At 32.6% G+C, this 20,759-nt stretch overlaps 1 protein-coding gene across 3 annotated transcripts in view; it reads right to left on the bottom strand.

The window, feature by feature from the left end:
• The window catches only part of Uchl3 (ubiquitin C-terminal hydrolase L3), a 52,443-nt gene that overhangs the window by 16,376 nt on the left and 15,308 nt on the right, over positions 1-20,759 (bottom strand). For 2 of the 3 annotated variants that reach the window (XM_047553742.1, XM_047553743.1), the window contains exons 4-6: positions 19,542-19,698; positions 19,091-19,176; positions 17,497-17,544 (exon numbers count right to left, since the gene is read on the bottom strand). In XM_047553742.1, the coding sequence (XP_047409698.1) occupies positions 17,497-17,544; positions 19,091-19,176; positions 19,542-19,698 (291 nt within the window). Of the gene's footprint in view, positions 1-17,496; positions 17,545-19,090; positions 19,177-19,541; positions 19,755-20,759 lie in introns of all 3 variants that reach the window. The other variant, XM_047553744.1, reaches the window with a different exon arrangement.

The following is a 20,759-nucleotide window of genomic DNA, read 5'->3' as shown; positions in this document are numbered from 1 at the left end:
TACCTTTTCAAACACTATTATACTATGAAAGCCATATCTTGCCCAATGGTTTTTCACAAAATGTACATGGGTACAAAAACTAAATAGTGGTAATCTAGATGATCTTACAAATGTCACCTTTAATCAAAAACACCAGTATATTAAATTTAAAAATGATTTAAAGCAATGTGATGAAATTATAATCACTATAATCATAGTGAGATAAAATAAAGAAGAGTAGAGTTATAAGGCTTTGATAATAAATTTCACTAACCATGATGTAGTCTCTTTAGGAAAACTAAGAATTTTGCTCTGAATGATTTCTAAAACTCTTTTTAACCTAAAAATTCTATGTTCTTAGTTGGTACTTTAAAAAAATTATTTATATATATTTTTTCAGTTGTTGATGAACCTTTATTTTATTCATTTATATACAGTGCTGAGAATTGAACCCAGTGCCTAACACATGCCAGGCAGGCACTCCACCACTGAGTCACAGCCCCAGCTGGGTACTTTTGATCTACATAAACAATACACTAACCTAAAATAAATCTATCATTTTGGTGGGGGTTAAAAAAAGTTTATGAACCCTACAGCTGCTCATAAGAAATCAGTCAGAAACACATAAATGATTCTATATGTGGCCTTATATTGGAATAAAAGTATATATAATAAAATGTCTGTTCTCACAGACAAGGTCTAATTAGAAATTTGTTATATTCAATCCAATTACATGTAAATAGGAGGAAGAGGGAAAGAGAGAATGAGGGAAATTAATGAAAGGGAAGAAGAAACAGGTGACGATGAATAGCAGAAAAAATTTTTTTTCTAAGAATCTGGGAGAAGACAGATTACTAAACCAGTGTTATAAACTGAAAGAATATGAATGGGACAGGTGAAATTGGAAAGGTAGTTCTAGCAAATGATTTATTGTGAGAAAAGGAATAAAAATGGAACAAGTACAACATGTTCAGAAGACTACACTGTCAGGTCTGGATTTCATTTTACCCTTTCAAACTTGCAAATTAGCTGTTACTTTTTCATATGTGTTGGCAAGACATGAGACTCCTGAATCAGAGAAAAATGACTTTATAACTCACAGTACAAGGAACATGATCATAAATAGGCCTGTGTCAATTCACATGAGAACAATACAGAGGGCCCAGATGGATGGCTGCAGTGGGCTACATGACAGGAGAGGAACATGGAGCTGGGAAAATCACTGATTGCAACAGGAAGCAAACCTACATTTGTTCTGGAAGTGAAGACATCCTCTCTCATCATTTAATTTGTTTACTACAAACATACTTGTGAAAAAAGATATTTCCATTGAGGTCTTCTTCTTCTTCTGTCATTTTTTAATAAAAAGGTTAAAATTTTTTTAAAAGTAATTTCATAAAGAGTTACAAAAACAAAAACAGTACAGGAAATACTCATACCTGCCTTTTGACCATCATTTGCTTTACTACCTATATTTACACTCTCTTCCTCTCCTCTGAAGCATGTGAGAGTAAGTTGCATTCATCATGGCCCTTTACCCCAAAGTACAGTCCTCTCAATATTCATAGGAAACTGGTTCCAGGAACCCTGATCACCAAAATCTGTGGATGTTCAAATCCCTTATATAAAATGTAGCAGAATATCCACAAAACCTGTGTATATCCTCCCATATATTTTAAAACACTCTAGATTACCTATAATACCTAATACAATATAAATCTAAAGTTTTTAGACCTATTTTTAAAGGAATTCTAACAAGAAAAATCTTTACATGTTCAATGCATTCAATATTTCAAAGAATATTTCCAATACAGGGTTGATTAAATCTACAAATGTAAAACCCATGGATATGGAGGGCCAACTAAACTTCAGTATTCCCTCTGACTAAAGGAATTCTCTTAACAGTAACTAGAGTGCAATTATCACCCCCAAGTTTTTATACTGATATAATACTTTCATCTGAACTCCCATTCATGTTTTAATTTCATCAATTTAATCTAGTCATGTCCTTTATAGCACACGTCCACCCACCACCCCTACCCCAAGGTTTAATGTACAAGCAAATAGAGAATTTACTTGCCATGTTCTTTTATATCCTTCAGCCTGGAACATTTTTAAACAGTCTTTATATTTTATGAACTTTAAATACCCTTTCTCATTTTTAAAAATAAAACGTTTTCCATGTAAAAAGTCCTATTCTGTGAATAGAAACAGTTTTACTTCTTTCTAACCCATATGTCCTTTATTTCTATTTCTTGTCTATTGTATTGGCTAGGACCTCTAGTACAACAATGAATGTCATTGATTTCTACTTTTATCTTCATTTTTTCTTTCTACTTTCTTTGGATTTAATTTGTTCTTATTTTGCTACTGTATGGTAAAAACTCAAGACACTGGCTTGAAGTTTTCTTTTCCAAGCATGTAATGATATACTTTCTCTCTAACCTGTTTTTTCTTTTCTACTCTAAGCATTTATTACTATAGATTTCTAATTTGTGTGCTAGCTGCATCCTAGGAATTCTGATATTTTAAATATTTCATTCAATTCAAAATGTTTTCCAATTTCCTTTATGAATTCCTTTTTGATCTATGAGTTATTTAGAAGAATTCAAATTTCTAAATATTTGGAGTCTTTTTATATATTTTAGTTATTTATTTCTAACTTAATCCCATCATAGTTAAACAACAAAAAAACTTTGTATGAATTAAAATTTTTGAAAATTATTAACATTTATTTCCTAAGCCAGAATGTGGTCTATTCTGAGAACATCCCAAGTACACTCAAAATAAAAAAAAAAAATTTAAAAAGTACATTCAGCTATTGTTGGATGAGTATTCTATAAACATCGAAAAGGGTAAAGTTGCATGACAATGTTGTTCAGGACATCCATGCCCTTACTAGTTTTCTATATCCACTGCTCATGAGAGAGGTAATAAAATCTCCAACCATAAATGTGGATTTGTCTATTTCTCCCTTCATTCTATCAGTTATTTGCTGCATGTATGTAGAGGTTCTGATTTTCAGCTGCAAATTCACACTGTGTTATGTGAATGTTATGTCTTCTTAGTGAGGTAACATCTTTATCCTTATGTAATGTCTGTCTTTATTACTGGTAAAACTCCATGTTCTGAAGTCTACATCACCTAAAGTTAATGTAGCCACTCCAATTTCCTTTTAATTTATGTTTGTAATGCATATCTTTCCCATTCTTTTAACTGTAATCTTTCTATGCCTGTTATTTAAAAAGTGACTTTCTAGGGCTATGAATGCAGCTCAGTGGTACAGCACTTGCCTAGTGCATGCAAAGTCCTGGGTTCGATCCCTAGTATTGTAAAAATAAATAAACAAATAGTGACTTTTTTGAAACAGCATCTGAGTGTTTTGTTTTGTTACTAAACTGACAATCTGTTTCAATTTACATGTTTACATTTAGATCACTTACATTGTATTAATTTCATATTATTGTTTTGTGGTTGAATAAAATCAACATTGTCAGTTCTCTATCTTAGCCTTCTGTTCTTTGTTCCTTTCTTTGCCTCTTTAAAAGTCATAGTATACCTTCAAGTATTCTTTTAACACTTTACATGTTGTGTAAGAACCTCATGATAGTATTACATTATCTCCCTCTCATTCTTTGTGCTATTGTTAAATATTTTTATATGTGCTAAAAACCTATAATACATGCTTACTATTTTGTAGACAATTTTCTTTTAGAGTAATTAAAAATAAGAATAAAATTTATTTTATATTTACCTTCACTTGTTCCATTTCCAGTACTTCCCAAATCTTTGTGTAGATCCAAGTTTCTCTCTGGTATTATACTGCTTCTGTGTGAAGAAATTCCTTTGTATTTCTAGTAGTGCAAACAATGAGTTCTCTGTTTTTGCTTGTCTTAAAAAGGTTTTATTTCTCCTTTATTTCAGCACTTTAAAAAATTACCCCACTGTGTCCCAGCTTGCAGAAGTTCTGATGAAAAGACTGTTCTAATTCTTATATTTGATTTCCTGTATCTAATATGTCTGTTCCCTCTGGCTGCCTTGAATTTTTAAAATTTATCTTCAGTTTTCAGCAGTCTGAAAACTAAATGTGTTTTGATGTGTGTGTGCATGCACACACGTGCACATACATCCACTACATGTTTGAGGGAAGGGGTATTTATTCTACCTAGTGTCTCTGAGATTCTTGAATACATGGTTTAATGTATTCAATTATTTGTGGAAAAATACTTGGTCACTGATTCTTCAAATATTTTTTCTATACCAAGGCTTCACTACCTCTGTCTCTCCTTCTGGGATTCCACTTTCATATATTAGATCAGTTGAAATTGTCCCACAGTTCTTGTATACTCTGTTTTTCTTCATTTTTCTCTACTTATTTCTTTTTGTTGGTCATTCTAGTAACTTGTAGTGATTTATCATGTTCACTGATTGTTTTCTCAATTTTGTGGAATCTACTGGTGAACTTGTTAAAGGCATTCTTCATCTCTGGTACTATGTTTTTCATTATTACCATTTCCATTTGATTCTTAGTTTCCAACTCTGCTGATGATAACATGATGTAACATGATGTCCATTTTTTCCACTTGAAGCTTTAACACAGTTATTTTAAATTCTGGTTGGTAACATGATGTCCATTTTTTCCACTTGAAGCTTTAACACAGTTATTTTAAATTCTGTCTGAAGAGTTCCAACATCTGGATCATATTTAGGTTTGTTTTGGTTGATTGCTTTGTCTTGACAATATGCTCATGGTTTTGTTTTCTTCTGTCTTGTCATTTTTTTGGTCAAAGGTTGGGGAATTGAGTATTGATACTGATAAATAACAGGCCTAGGAATGGGCACACTGCATCTTCTGCTAGGACTTTAGTGTGGGGGACAATTCAATCTATTCAGGAGTTGAGTTTTACTCTTGTTATGGTTACCCTTAGCACAGTACTGGTTTAAAATTTATCTAGCATTACCTTGTGCTTATGGTGGGATCTGGTTTGCCTGATTCTTTTTCAATGCTCTAGTTCCATCAACAGTTTTAGGCTTTTTCTCAAAGTGTATGCCTCAGAAAAGGTCTTTCTTCATGTTATTGACTCATCTCCATACTTTTAATACTTATCTATGGTGCTTCTAGTCTAATGGTAGAGATATCAGGGCATCCTTTATTCTCTGGTTTAGTCTCTGTCACAGATATTTTTATTCCTGGATATCAAGGACAAAGCTTTCTAAGGGATCCCCTCCAGTGGTAGAAGATACCTCATAGAGAGATCCCTAGGAAGCAGATCACTTCCCCAGAAATGATTTCTGTTCCAGGGTCCTTAGGCTTTGTTCTACAGGAGATTAGAATCCAGGCTAGATACCTTTTCCACAGTGACTGCTGCTCCTCTCCCTAAGACCTACACCTTAGGACTCTTTCCTGCCTTTTCTCCAGTCTATTCATGAGTATCCAGTGAGGTATGTTGAAAAAGGTTGTGAGCTCTCTCCTTGGGACTACTTATAGGGATTTTTATAGTCTCATGATGGCCTACACTTCGTCTTTCACAATAGATTATATGTTTACAGAAGCTTATCCTATTTTTCATTATCCATATATTTTAGTCATCTATCTTTACCCCCCCCCCCCCGTACTGAGGATTAAACTCAGGAGCACTCAACCACTGAGCCACATCCCCTGCTCTATTTTGTATTTTATTTAGATTCAGGGTCTCATTGAGTTGCTTAGCACCTCACTTTTGCTGAGGCTGGCTTTGAACTCATGATACTCCTGCCTCGACCTCCCAAGTCACTGGGATTAGGCATGTGCTACCATGCCTGGCTGGCTATCTATCTTAATAAGTATAGCTCTATGCCATTTTTCATAGCATATTAAACAGATATACTATGAAGACATTGGGCCAGAAAGACATTATTGTACCTTTAGATTGTTTTTAGATTTCTACAATTACAAATGATGCTATAGTAAAAACACCCACACAAGTATCTTTTTATATTTATCAGTCAAAAATGAATGCACAATGAGTGCTTACTATTGCCTACCAGATATTTTAAATTACAGATGCTATAGATTCTCACAATAATCCTCTAGGTAGAAATTGTGATCATTTCTGAAGATGAAAATATAATTTTTGCCCAAACTTTTATCAGATTATTTGTGATTTTAGCCTTCTTTCTGCTCATCATATTTTCTAGTATAAGTTTACATAACAGAGGAAAGAATGAAATAAAAACAGATGATAGGTCCAAAAGTACACCCTGCAAAATAAGTTTCATATATCAAGGACTGTGTCTGCATGTGTTTAACTGTCTACATTAAAAATAGGATGGCACATTACTATATTATTTTATTATGCCTGTTTTTTATAACTACTAGTTGAATACTCTTTATCCAAAACATTTGAGATCATTTCAGACGGGTTTCAGATTTCAGAGTTTATCGGATTTGGGAATATCAGCATAGATCTCACCAGTTGAGAATCTTTAATCCATTTCAGATTTGGGATTTTTTGGTTTAGGGATGCACACAGTCTGTACTATGTATAGCTCTTGGACTGTGAAACTTTATTCACTACCTTATAGCCACAGTGCCAGCATACTAAGCATTTATTAAATGAATATGTTAGATATGCATCATTTATTATTAGTTATTAACTATTAGAAACAGTATGACTAAATTTTTAATCTACTCATACTTTTCTATCTCCTTATGCTAAAGGAAATAAATATGTATAGGCTGCAACTCTAAATAATTTCTAAAGATAATTCATAATATGGACATAATACTGTACATTATATATATTTTCAACTCCAAACAAAGCTTTATTTACATAACAATCCAGAAAAAGATTTCCAAGCAATATATTTTATTTAGTATGGAATCTTTGAATTCTTAGATTTTTCTTTTTAGAATCACAAAGATCAGAGATACACACACCAACTTTTAAATCTTCATAATATTAACTGAGATGCAATATAAACAATTAATCTAATTTAAATTACCTTTGCATTTTATTTTTTTTCCCCCAGTGCTGGGGATTGAACCCAAGGCCTTATGCTTTCAAGGCAAGTACTCTATCAACTGTGCTACATTCTCAGCACCACATAAAAATAAATAAAGGTATGTGTCCATCTACAACTAAAAAATATTTGGAAAAAAAAAAAAGAAATGTAATTTCCTGAGCATGAAAGATAATCAGCTGGTAGACAGTTAAAAATAATTACTTTTTTCAAAAATATATGTAACTACCAAATGAATGTTTGCTTCATAGGTAAGACTTTTTGTGTTATGTATGGAAAAATTCTTCTATATTGACTAAGAAATGAATTAGAAAGGGCAAGAAAGAACAGCATATTCAGTAATACTCTATTTGTAATTCACTACCTATTTGTATTAAATTGTTAGGTGGGTCATTTTAAGTTTTATAAACTTCACTTTCTTAGTTTTTGTTTTAGCAATTTTGATTTACCAATACATTTTGTTGCCTTAGAAGAAATGAAGTACTTGCTGGCTATGTGAACTTGGCCATGTTAGTAACTTTAGTTTAGTTTTCTCATTTGTAACATGGGGTAAAAACTATCTTGTGGGTGAGAGGATAAGAATAGGGCATATATAGAACATGGCCTAACACATGCATTCATTATTAACAAGATGCCACGCATACTTGCAAAAGCAGTAAGAATTAAGAAAAATACTTGGAATCTGTTAAGTATATCAGAAATTTCCATAGTATTCCCATAAATGATGCATCAGAGCAGCCAAAGCCCCCTGACACTGTAGCACTCAGAAGTGACGCCCATTCTTTCCAGCAACTCCAGTCACCTTCTAAGTTGAGTATCTTCAGTATTTGTGGATCTCTAGTAAAGAACAATGTGCACTACCTTCACAAGGTAGAAACGAAAATACTGAAGGAATAAAATCCAATTCCTTTTTTTTTTAAGAAGAATTTGTTTCTTTTTACATAATCATTAGAAATTGTGACTACTTTTATTGACTATTGACAAAATTTGCACTTGATCATGACAATTACATTTAATACTTATTTCCTGAATATGGTGTCCTTTCAGACTTCAGAAATATCACTTAGTCTGAAAAATAAAACATGGAAAGGAAAACATTTGACAATGTCCCTAGGGTTGCCAAATGCTACAAAAATACTATAAATATGCATGCTCAAATGTGTAAGGAGAGTTACATGCACATGCATGAGAATATGTACATATCTATAAAACTTTTAAAAAATTTAAAATCAAAATTATAAATTAATTCTAAATGGATTTCTGTAGCTTTTTATTCAATTTCAGTATAATATACTGAATTAGAGTAAATTCAAAGTTTATGTTTACAACAGAAAAGTGAAACCAAATTCATACAAAAGATGCAAACTCTTCCATGTTCATTTGGCACAAACATGAGTTGGATATCAAAGTACACAAAATGCCACTAAATATTCTATGGAAAAACTGGATAATAGCAAATCTCTTCATTTCACTTACCTAATAAATCAAGATGCCCACAGATTTTAAGATATTCTTGAAAGACCTTTTTCGCTATTTAACAACTGTATTTTCTCACTTCAGTTTACAATTCCCCATGTTAGAAGTCTCTATTAATATGATGACCTATACCTCTACATGTTACATCAAATTCAAGTTTATTATTGTTAAGTTTTCCAAATTATTTCCCAGAAATAATTTTCTTTACAATTTGAGAGCGACCCCAAAATGTGTTTTCATTTATTACAAATGCAAAAATCTCAAATTCTAACATTACTCTCTATTATGGAAAGTTTTGGTTTAAAACAAAATTAACAGAAAAAAACTCATCATCCCCAAACATAATCTTAATTCTATTTCTATCACTTAAGGCATTTTTAAATAGAAGAATAACATCTAGTCAGATATGGTGGAGTAAACTTGTAAGTTTAGTCTTAGAATTTTCTTTTAAAATAACAGTTTCATATCACCATTTCTAAAACTGAGAATGGGAAAAAAAGAAAGAGAAGTAGAGGAAAGAAGAGGGAATAAAACAGAAGAAGGGCAAGACTTCTGTTGAGGGAATGAGATGCAAAGAAATAGTAACAACAAAAGAAGAAGAGAAATGTAAGTCAAAGTGTAAGGAGCTAGAACAGGAATTCTAGAGCATTTATTTTAAAAATGAAACAAAATGAAGTTTCCAAAACTTTTACCTTAAGTCTTGTTAGAAAACAGAGTTTAGACAGTAAAGGAAAACTTAAAAAAAAAAAAAAAATGGCCAGAAAGTTATTTTCAAACTTCTTTACAAAACTGGACTTACATAGCTTAAACATCAGAGTTCCATTTACTGTACCCATTTGACTCTCCCACAAAAATCAGGAACTTAAATTTTGTATTTTATAAGAATTAAGCTCTTCCTAATTGCCTGAGTCTTTCAAAGTGAAAGTAGAAAATAAATCCCTAAAAAAGGGATATAACTATGTGAGTCTTTAAATTTATGGGTGTGCAAATCTTTTTTGGCTTATTGGAACAATTTCTGCTATCTCTTTTTTTAATGCCAAATAAAGTAACTAAAACTATACTTCTGACTAAGCTGAAGCCATGCAAACTATTTACACAGTCAATAAAGATGAAACTCCATTTTTCCCTACTGACAGTGTACACTGGATGGACCCAAAGTCAACAAACCCTAACAGGACTTTTCTGAAATTAACACACACACACAGTTATCCTGTTTCCATGGATTCCATATCTGTGGATTCAAACAACTGAAGATCAAAAATATTCTTCAAAAAAATTACATCTCAACTGAACATATATAGACTTATTTTTTTCTTGTCATGGGGTTTATGCAAATACTAAGCCATTTTACACAAAGGACTTGTATAAAATGAATAACCTGAGTAAAAGTTAAATAAACATTATAAAAAAGAAATTTAGTATCCATCTAGGTTCCTGAACCAGCCCCCACCCCTAAAAGGATTCTGAGGGACAAATGCATATGCGGTATCTTTAAGTTTACATGATTATGATTTTATTTCTGAAGTCAGAAGTTAACCATTGCTTACCCAGTGACCAAACAAGCCTTCTTTTATAAGTCAACAACACTAAAATAGATCGCATATTCCACTGTAAATTAAATACAATTTTATTCATGCTTTTGATTCATCTCATAAATTTTTACTAAAGATATTTGGTGTCATTAAGCACGCAAACATTTCTATCTATCAAACAAGCAAAAATTAAAAACAGAATTCAACACTGGCAAAGGCGATTTATGTAGTTGTCATCTCCACTGGAATAACGATCTTTGAAGACATAAACTATGTATGTTCAGCACCTAGCACAGTGCCTGGCATAGCAGGTGCTCAAATAGGTTGTTTAATTGATCAAGTTAAAAAAAGATAATTTCACATTTTGTAACAAAAAACTTAAAAATGCTTATCTCTTCGACCCAGTAATTTCACCTAGAAGATCTTAAAGAAAGAACCTGGAATGCATACTTGAATTAACAAAGATATATGAAGTTATATTTTTAAGTTGAAAAACTGAAAATAACCTAAACATCGAAAGTTATGGAAATACACAATGGAATATTATTCAGTCATAAAGAAGAATAAAATTATGGCATTTGCAGGTAAATGGATGGAGCTGGAGAATATGCTAAGTGAAATCATCTAATCCCAAAAAACCAAAGGCTGAATGTTTTCTCTGATCAGTGGATGATTATACATAATGGGGGGTGGGGTAAAAGAAGAATGGAGGAACTTTGGATTACGCAGAGGGAAATGAGAAGGGGGAGGGGACTGGGGTATGAAAGATGGTGCAATGAGGCAGACATCATTACCCTATGTACATGTATGATTACACGAATGGTGTGAATCTACATCATATACAACCACAGAAAAGTTGTATCCCATTTGTGTACAATGAATCAAAATGCAGTCTAAAAATAAAATAAAATAAAAAGTTAAGGAAATAAAAGCAAATTATGATTCACTCACATGAACATATACAGTCACAAAAATTGTTTATGAAAAGATTTTAAAGAAACAAGAATAGGATCATGATAAAATGTTAAGAAAAATTGCTTGCTTTCAAGTATTTAAAATATTCTGTAAAAAGATTGGAATTGAATACTACAATTAAATGCTAAAATTATTTTTATATACTACCTAATACTGCATGTTCATCTAAAAAAATAAAGAATAGTTCTTTCTGTTGACTTTTTAAAATAATAATTATTACTATAAATTTAAATGGAGGGTTCTATACAGACAAAAATCTTATTTTTTTTGTAAAAAGTTAGACAATAAATCATCAGATTTCTACTCATCTCTGGGCTGGCTAGATTAACAGAATAAATCACAAACTTCATAATAATTACTTTTAAATTTTTTCCTATTATTTGTCTGGAACCATGGATTGAACCCAGGGGTGCTACACTGAGATACATCCCCAGTCCTTTTTATTTTTTATTTTGAGAGGCTGGCTTTGAACTCACAATTCTCTTGCTTCAGCCTCCCAAGACACTGAGATTATGGGCAGGTACCACCAAGTCCAGCACTTAGAATAATTACTTTTTAGATAAGCAACAATGAAGTGAAAGTGAATCCAAAGGCAAATAAAATATACTTTGGGATTTTTCTTTCCTGTCTTACTTGACTTGCAGATTTTTTTTCCATTACTGAATCACGGACATTTATTCACAACTTAAAAAACACTTCGTTTTTCTGGGTGTTTATTTTGGTACCAGGGATTGAACTCAGGGCACTTAACCACTGAGCCACATCCCCAGTTCTTTTTATATTTCAGTTTGAGAGAGGGTCTCACTAAGTTGCTTACAGTCTTGCTAAGTTGCTGAGGCTGGCTTCAAACCTGTGATCCTCCTGCATCAGGTTCCTAAACCCCTAGGATTACAGGTATACACCATCACACCCAGCTTAAAAACCCTTCTATTATCAGAATCTTCTCTGAATACAAAAGATCTTTTAATCTGTTAGATAATTGAGAAGCCCAAATCATGTCAACTTGGAACTTCCTGTCAACCTATTAGTCTACAGTCACTCTGAAAGGACTTAGTTGGAATGATTATATATTTTCACTTGTAAATTGCTTAACTGAGTATGCATATACACAATTACAGTAATTTTAAAATCAGTAATTATCTTTCCATTAAGACATTCAATTGTATAGAGTGCAGGGCCACAGAGTACCAAAACATACATGTAGATTGACATCATAATTGATGGAAAGCTTATATATTATCAATTTTCTAATAAAGCAGTTGTAATTCAAATCATGAAACCACTAAAGAGATGAAATTTAGAGCAACTAAAAAGCTATCAATTTACTATTGTTTCCTGTCCCAAGATGGCATATAAAGATCACCTAAAGCTACTATAAAGCACCATAGAATCAGCTTGTCAAACTTTTATCAAAAGTTTGTTTGAAGGTAGGAAATAGGAACTAAGAGGGACAGAAACTGGAGTCTACAGTAAGAGTGCCTGAACTCAAATTCTGTTTCTATACCCAGCATGCATGTAGCCTTGAGCTAGTCATTAAACTTTTCTGTGCCTCAACTGCTTCATCTGTAAAAGGAGGATAATAGAAATACCTATACCTCATGAAGCTGTTATAGCAATTAAATGGCACATAATCTCAACCATCTCCCTAGCATTATTAAAGAGAAGCAAATCCAATAATACTCTTGATTCTCACTATCTAGAATAGGGTCCAAAATGGTGGTTGTGGCAAGTAAAAATCAAAGGAAAAAAAGTTTCTCTTCCACTGATAAATTGAATTTCCTCATATCCTTTTTTTTTTTTTTTTTTTTTTTAAATCTTCCCAAGCTTACTGAAAGATAAAAGCAATACCTTTAAGTAAAAGATAAGTGAGGTGGGACTTCTGTCCAAATTTCTGGATTACTAATGTCTGCCAGACAATCATGGTGGGATGGTGTGACTGGGAAAAACATACGGTAGTTACTCTATGGCAGCATCTCATGATTGATTTTCTGAAAAGATTATTATATTTTGGTGGCTCAACTTACTGATTTCTTATTTCGTCTACAAATCTCAGCATGCAATGAGGCTCCTGCCTCCTTCCATGTAAACGTTCTGACAAAGTACCAAGGACTAGTTATACTTTTACTATTACACTATATTATCATTGGCTCCTCTCGTTTTATCCACTCCTGTAGGCCTGTAAGACCCAGGAATATACTGTTGCTTTACCACTATTATTCTTCTATAGTGTTCTCAAGGATCTAACTACTACCCAAACACAAACACAAAAGACTACATATATGTCTCCTGAGTTTTAGACTCTTACACAGATGATCCTATAAACTAACCTTAAACTTAATATGCTGAAAACTAAACCTATTATCTCTGGTGGCTTTATGTTGCCTATAAAATCCAAGCTTTTCTTGTCTGCCTTCATTCTTGCCTGTCATTCAAATTTATTTTTCTCAATGCCTAGTAAAATAAAATTAGCATCTGATATTTATTGAACATCCATTAAATCCCAGGCACTGTTCTAAACAATTTATATGATTAACTCACTAATCTTCACAGTAATTTCATAAGGTAGGGCGTATTTTCTCTATTTCACACTGAAGAAACTATCTTGCCTAAACTAATAAGTGGTGAAGTTAGTATAAAAACTTATATCTCGTGCTCTTGCCATGAAATTTCCTATTGAAACCTATATACATTCATTATTGTCCTGGAGGCAGAAAGTAAACATGATAGACAAAGTCCACATCCTCATGGAATTTTATTCTAGTAAGTGAGCAGAATAAAAAAAAGGAAGAAAAAGTTTATTATATAGATTATTATAAAGGGCCAGGAAGAAAATAAATGGGATCTTATAGAAAATAAGAGAAGCAGATCTATTAACAGTGATGTTGAAAAGTGACTTCCTTGAAAAATAACTTATGAGACCTGAAAGATGAGAAGGCACCAATTCTATAAAGAGGAGAAATATACCCAGTAGGCTATTGAGTTGTGAAAAAGCATAAAGATAGTATAATAGGCTGAACTGTGTCTCCCCAAAATTCATGTGTTAATGCCCTAATCACCAATGTGACTGTATTTGGGTTAAGTCAGATGGATGGGACTCTAATCCAATAGGACTAGAGTTCTTATAAGCAGATGAAGACTCCAGAGTCCCTGTCTATATGTCTATCTGTCTCTTTCTCTGACCCCCATACACAAAGGGAAAAGGCCATGAGGATGCATTGAGAAGGTATCTGCTCACAAGTCAGGAAAATACACCTCATTTAGAAGCCAATCTTGCTAGCATCTTGACCTTGGACTTTCAGCACCTAGAATTATGGAGGAAAACAAATTTCTGTTGTTTAGGTCACCTAGTGTTATTTTGTTAAGGGAGTCCAAGCAAACCAATACAGTTAGAAAAACGTAAGTAAGTGGTTTTTTTTAGTTGTAGATAGACACAATACCTTTATTTATTTATTTTTATGTGGTGTTGAGGATAGAAACCAGTGCCTCACATGTGCTACACAAATGCTCTTCCACTGAGCCATAATCAAAGCCCAACCTAGTTGTTTTGTAGGAACTGACAAAAACCAGTATGCTGGAATGTAGAGCAATGGAGGTAATAATCAGAGACTCTCAAGCCCACAAACAATACCTCCTGGTATGGAGGCTTGAGGTGATGGATAAATGGACTTGAAAATATATGGTGTGGGTTTTTTTCCAGTGACTTGAAGTCACTAGCACAGTTCCTAGAGGCCACCATAGTCTACTGTGGAACATACAAAACAGTCTCACACAACAAATAACTGAACTGTTAATAAAATGTTAACTGTGCCCTACTGAATGGAAAACAATGGCTAATAGACATGCTATTTACTCAGGGTACTACAGAAAACCAAGATTTGCCCTTTTTGAGTGGTTCTTATACCACCAAATATAGTTCTGATCTAATCCTGGTAATTAAATACATACTAATGCCTATGTGCAAGGAATGGTGTTGGATAATTTGGAGCATGTGCAAATGAATCAGACACTAATCCTAGGACTAAGAGTCAGAGTAGGAGAGATATGAAACGACATTTCATCAAACTAAGGTATTATCCATTTTAAGAGGCATCACTTTATGTACCACTGAGATGGTAATAACACCGAGTAAACTATGACATCAATTTTAAGATACAATTAAATCTTAAAATATGGAGGGAAAAAATTATATATATATATAGAGAGAGAGAGAGAGAGATAGATAGATAGATATAGATATAGATACAGGGGATTGAAGCCAGGGATGCTCTAAAACTGACCTATATCCCCAGTCCTTTATATTTCTTATTTTGGTACAGGGTCTCACCAAGTCGCTGGGGCTGGCCTCAAATTGTGAACGTCCTGCCTCAGCCTCCTGTGCTATTTAGATTAAAGGCATATGCCACCATGCATGGCTTAATATATAAATCTTAAATAAATGAAAAGAATATGAAAATAAATAGCTAAAATTAAAAGAATTGGAAAAGTCACATAGGAACTCATAGAAAGGATAGAATACACTCGGGTCTGATAAGCAGGGAATGCTTCATGCAGTAGGTTATATTTAAGTCTATTTTTGAAAGACAAGTAAAAGATGGAGAGACAGAGATTGAGGGAAAGAATATTTTCAGAATGAGGAAAATGCCAGCAGTAAGGAATAGAAGTAACAGTAGTAATTTGCCACAGAGAAATATTTACAGAGATAAACTGTTAAAAAGCCAAAATGACTAGGATTAGGAAATCTTGAATGAAGCTAGGCTAAGGAGGTGGAAATTGGTGTAAGTTGTAGGAATCATTTTCAAACACTTTTTTTTAACCTAATACATTTTAGGGCAATAATATGCATTAAAATATTGATTCAGGTTATATTTTAGTAAAGATAATATAGTAGAACTGTACTTGAAAAAATAAGAATTAGAATAAAGACCAAGAATATGCATAAGGAATTGACCCTCCAAATAAGAAGTTAAGCACATCTGTATTTGATTAGTTATAGTGGGAAAAAGATGTGGTAGAACTACTTTAACAGGAAAAGTAATGGGATGAAAAAGTTCATGCTCAAATAAGAACAAGTGCATTCTAAAATATTAGTGGGTCATTCAGATGATGTCTAACAGATATCCAAGATGGTAAAGAATGAAATTTAAGTCTAGAAAGAAATGTGACCATCATGCAAAAAAAGGTAAACCCATAATATAGATGAAGCTCTAAAAAGGCAGAAGAAGGTATTACAAATATAAATATTTTTGAGGTAAGCATGTATTAAAGCATTTAATTTATTACAAGTAGTTGTTTTCATATCTTACAATACTCTCCTATTGATCCTCTTCCTTGCTAATTTTAACACTAAATTTGCAACCCAAACATGCATAGTATTATAAAAAGCAATACAAAAAAACAAAGCATTCTGGGCTGGGATTGTGGCCCAGTGGTAGGGTGCTTGTCTGGCATGTTTGTGAAGCCCTGGGTTCGATCCTCAGCACCATATATAAATAAATAAAATAAAGGTCCACTGACAATAAAATATTTTAAAAAATCATTTCATTAATTTTCAACCTGTTACTTATGTGTGTGTGCCTTTATAAGATTAGTTAAAAACAATAATCCACACCTATGAAAGCAGCTAAGAGCAACCAAGAAGGTACACTGTAACTGTAGGGAGAATTAATGGTTCATTTTCTAAGCAGTTTTAGCATGAAGAGTTACCCAGGTTGATCTAAGAATAATTGTAGTTAGATCATATTATCAAACTATCTTCTTAAAAATTTTGTTTTGAAAACAGTATGTTTAAAATCAATATTCTTAAATTAGGTGATTTTTCAAGTATTTTTAAAGCATAAAGGCAGTGCCATCCTGTAGACACAAAAAAGTATGGTCTCAAGTCACACATGGAATAAGAAAGAAGAAAAAATCTAAAATTCTCTGGTGTTAAAACTTAAGTATGCTACAAACACACCAAGGGGCTTTAATTAAATTCTATTCATTTTGACTAAAATATTTTCTAACAAACTTCCCTCAAGAGTGGTGGAGTACGAGTTGAAGGAAAGGAAAGAAAGAAGAAAAAGGAAGGAAAAACTCAGCAGAGCTAGCTAACAGTGTATAGACGGTGAGTACCATCTCAGTGCCCCAGAACAGATTCAGTGAGCAAAGAAAAGGAAGGATATGGGTCTGCAATAGGAGCGAACATGACAGAGACTGTTGAATATCATACAGCCTGTCTAACTGCACAGGTATTTTTAAAAAATATTTAGATGTCAAAGGAATCTGATAAGAAGCAGATCATCTGTCAGCCAAAGCAAAGAGCACATTCTATATTCTGTCTAAATGCTTAGATGAACTGAGAAGACAGATATCGAAGTATCATGTTAACAGCTTGTCAAAACATTTCTTGTGTAGCTACTATATGACTGTTTTTGCATAAGCAAATTTTCTCCAAGGAAAAAAAATCAAGTAACTTTTAAAAACTACATGTTGTACAATAACACTGTGATTAAATTTACACACAGCAAGAAAATTTTTTTTAAATGTGAAATACCTCAGTCTGACCTTCGTGGGCACTGGTCTCATGAGTAACTCGAATAGCCTGTAATAAGAATACAAGGTATTTATAGAAACAAATGACTGTATCCAATTTTTTAAACGAAAACAACAAAGCCAAAGGTTAACACTGAAAGTCTTGTAAAAAAACAACAAAGCTAAATTTTAACATCTAAAGTCTTATAAAGAAACAACAAATTGGAGGAAATTTAGGTAGTAAATTTCCTAAATTTAGTACTAGATAATTCAGAATGATAACTGAGGAATCAAATGAACTACTGTACTTTTTACCCACAGATCTCTGAAGGCTTAGGAAATGGAATGTATGATTCTCTATAATTTCCTCGGCATAAGCAGGAGTCATTGAAGTTATTTGTTGGAACACTTAACACTTTATTCACTTAAGATGAGAATAAAGTGAGCATCTCATAGATGGAAACTGAAGATTATCTGCTTCACCAAGGTCCATGCTCCTGTGCAGCTCTGGCTGTACATGCTTAAAAATGCATTTTCAGTTGGCCATTTAGAAATGTGGAGCAAAAAGCATGCATTTATCAGAAGCCAGAGAATTTGGTTCCCAGATCCTTAAAAAAATGCTCTTATAATACCTACAATTAACAAAGATGCAGAGAAATGGGTACAATAGTAAACTGCAAGTGAAAGTACAATCTCTATGAATGGCAATTTGGCAACAAGTATCAAAGCCTTAAAAATATGCAAACTGGTTGATCCAGCAATTTCTCTTCCAGGTATTTATATATTTACATATAAGTGTACATTATTATATATAATTAAGGATATCTGCAAAGATTTAGCTATAATGATGTAACTTATAGTATTTTTTTAGATAGTGAAAAAGAACTCGAGAACTATGATGTCAGTACCAGCTTTTTTAACTGGTTATAAAAATGCTATATAATGGAAAGCTATGCAGCCATTAAATGATAATGCCAAATATATATTTACTGGTATGTAGTACATTTGTGATAAGTTAAAAATGGAAGTTACAGAACAGTATTACAGTGCGATCAAAGTTTTTAAAAAAAAAATATTGTATATATACATATATGGTCCCTATACAAAATATTAATGGTAGCTATCTTTCATTGATGGGATTACTGGTAACTTTCATGTTATTCATTTATTTTTATTTTTTTATTTTGTTACTGGGGACTGACTCCAAGGGTGCTATCTATAAAATGATACAATTGTTTAAACTAGATTATATGGCCTGGCTATAATGGACCTAGTTTTTTCCTTTCATGTTCCAAATTCTCAGTGAAAGACACATAGGATATTGCCAAGCATGTATTTATGATAATCAGGAAAAGGTACGGAATATTCAATCTTAAAATGTTTTATTAATTTGCAGACTCCATGTATTTGCTTACTGAAGTCTAGACACAGAAGTGGCAATTTAACAACATTTATGAATATTTCAGTTACCTGAAATGTACAAAAAGACTTCTTTAACTGATATGATAAAATTAATAATTTCTCATAATTGGTTTCAAGACAAATCCCCCAACAGAATCTATAATCCCACAAAACTCTGCCCATATATGAGATCAAAACAGAAAGAAGGTACCGACGTCATAGTTCTCGAGGTATCTGGCTCGTTCTTCAGGGCTCATGGATACTGACTCTTCCAGGAATTTTTTCAAGGTTGATCCAGATTCTGAGAATATCAAAAAAGGTAAAATTGAAAATGTCTAATATTACAAAGAGACTGGTAAATAAAGATAATAGAAACTTGCTATTATTCAGGTAAAATTCTTTCCCTGCTAAGTTAGGAATATAAGAATCTTGGGATAAATGATAGGGTTTAAGTCATAAGTTCATTTGCTAAGCCTCAATCAATAAAATAAAGGAATGGGAAGGATTGATATTTCTTCTAACACTATTATAAATTCCCATTACAAAAGAAAGAAGGAAAATGCTTTATTCTACAGTTTGAAAAAATAGAATTAGAGCACCCTCTACTGCTCAGTGAAATTAACATATCTTAAAGGAGAAAAACAGCAGTAATGAGAGAGTATTTACCAAAGTGCATCTTGTCTTTATTGTTTGCAATAGCATGGATCAGTCCAATTGTTCCACAGGCATTGCTGATTGTTTGCTTCATGAAATATACTGATGATGTAACATCCTGTCCCTGAGATTTTATTTTTTCCTCCTCTTCTGTTCTGAATACTTCATACTATTTCAAAAAAGGTCAATAATGTTCACATGAGAAACAACACATTAAGAAGGACTCTATAAAGAAAAAATACAAATGATGAAATTTATTTTAAAAGAAGAAAGGGGCTAATACAGTGGTGCACACCTGTAATCCTAGCTACTTAGGAGGCTGAGGCAGGACTGCAAGTTCAAAGCCAGCCTCAGCAACATAACAAGGACCTAAGCAACTTAGCAAGATCCTGTCTCTAAATCAAAAATTTAAAAAGGGCTGGGGATGTGACTCAGTGGTAAAGCACCTTAGGTTCAATCTCTGGTACCAAAAGAATAAAGTAAAATAAAATAAAATAAAGAAAAGAAAAGCTTTGCAGTAAAAGAATTAATTTATCTCTACCAGCCTGACAAAAGATTGAATAATAATACACAGATAATAATACCCAGTAATGGAAGAATATGGGGAAAAAGGCATTCTCATACACCATTATTAGAAGACATTTGTACAACCATGCTTGAGGATTAAGCATCCACACCCTCCAACAAGCAACTTCATTTATATAAGTTTGATTTAAGACATAATCTTTCAAATGTACAATTAGGGCTGGGGATGTAGCTCAATGGTAAGATGACTGCCTAGCATATGCAAAGTCCTAGGTTGAATCCCTAGATCCACAAAATAAAAATATGTAGTATTACTTTAGGATATTTCTGTACAATTATATGTATATATAGTGTTTTAAGAACATAAAGTAGAAAAATTCTAAATATCCATCAGAGGAGATTGGTTCATATATTATTAAACATCTTAAGAGAATACTATAAAGCATTTTATGATGAATAAAGTATAGATTTACATATTTTGATCAGAAATCTATCCATGATTATAATGTTATCAGTCAATATATTAATATGATTTCCATTTGTGTTTTTAAAATATTTACTTTATATGTGCATTAAAAAGCCTGAAAGGTATGTAAAACTTAAGAGGTTATCTTTGGGCCAAGATATTACTGAAAGACTTCACCTTCTAATTTTTACATTTTTTATTGTTCATCACCAGCAAAACCATATTCCCTTTTTGAAAAT

Source organism: Sciurus carolinensis, chromosome 5 (assembly GCF_902686445.1).
Source record: "Sciurus carolinensis chromosome 5, mSciCar1.2, whole genome shotgun sequence".
Lineage (NCBI taxonomy): Eukaryota > Metazoa > Chordata > Mammalia > Rodentia > Sciuridae > Sciurus > Sciurus carolinensis.
The sequence above is the reverse complement of the archived record's forward strand: the minus strand, read 5'-3'. Positions and strand labels throughout refer to the sequence as shown.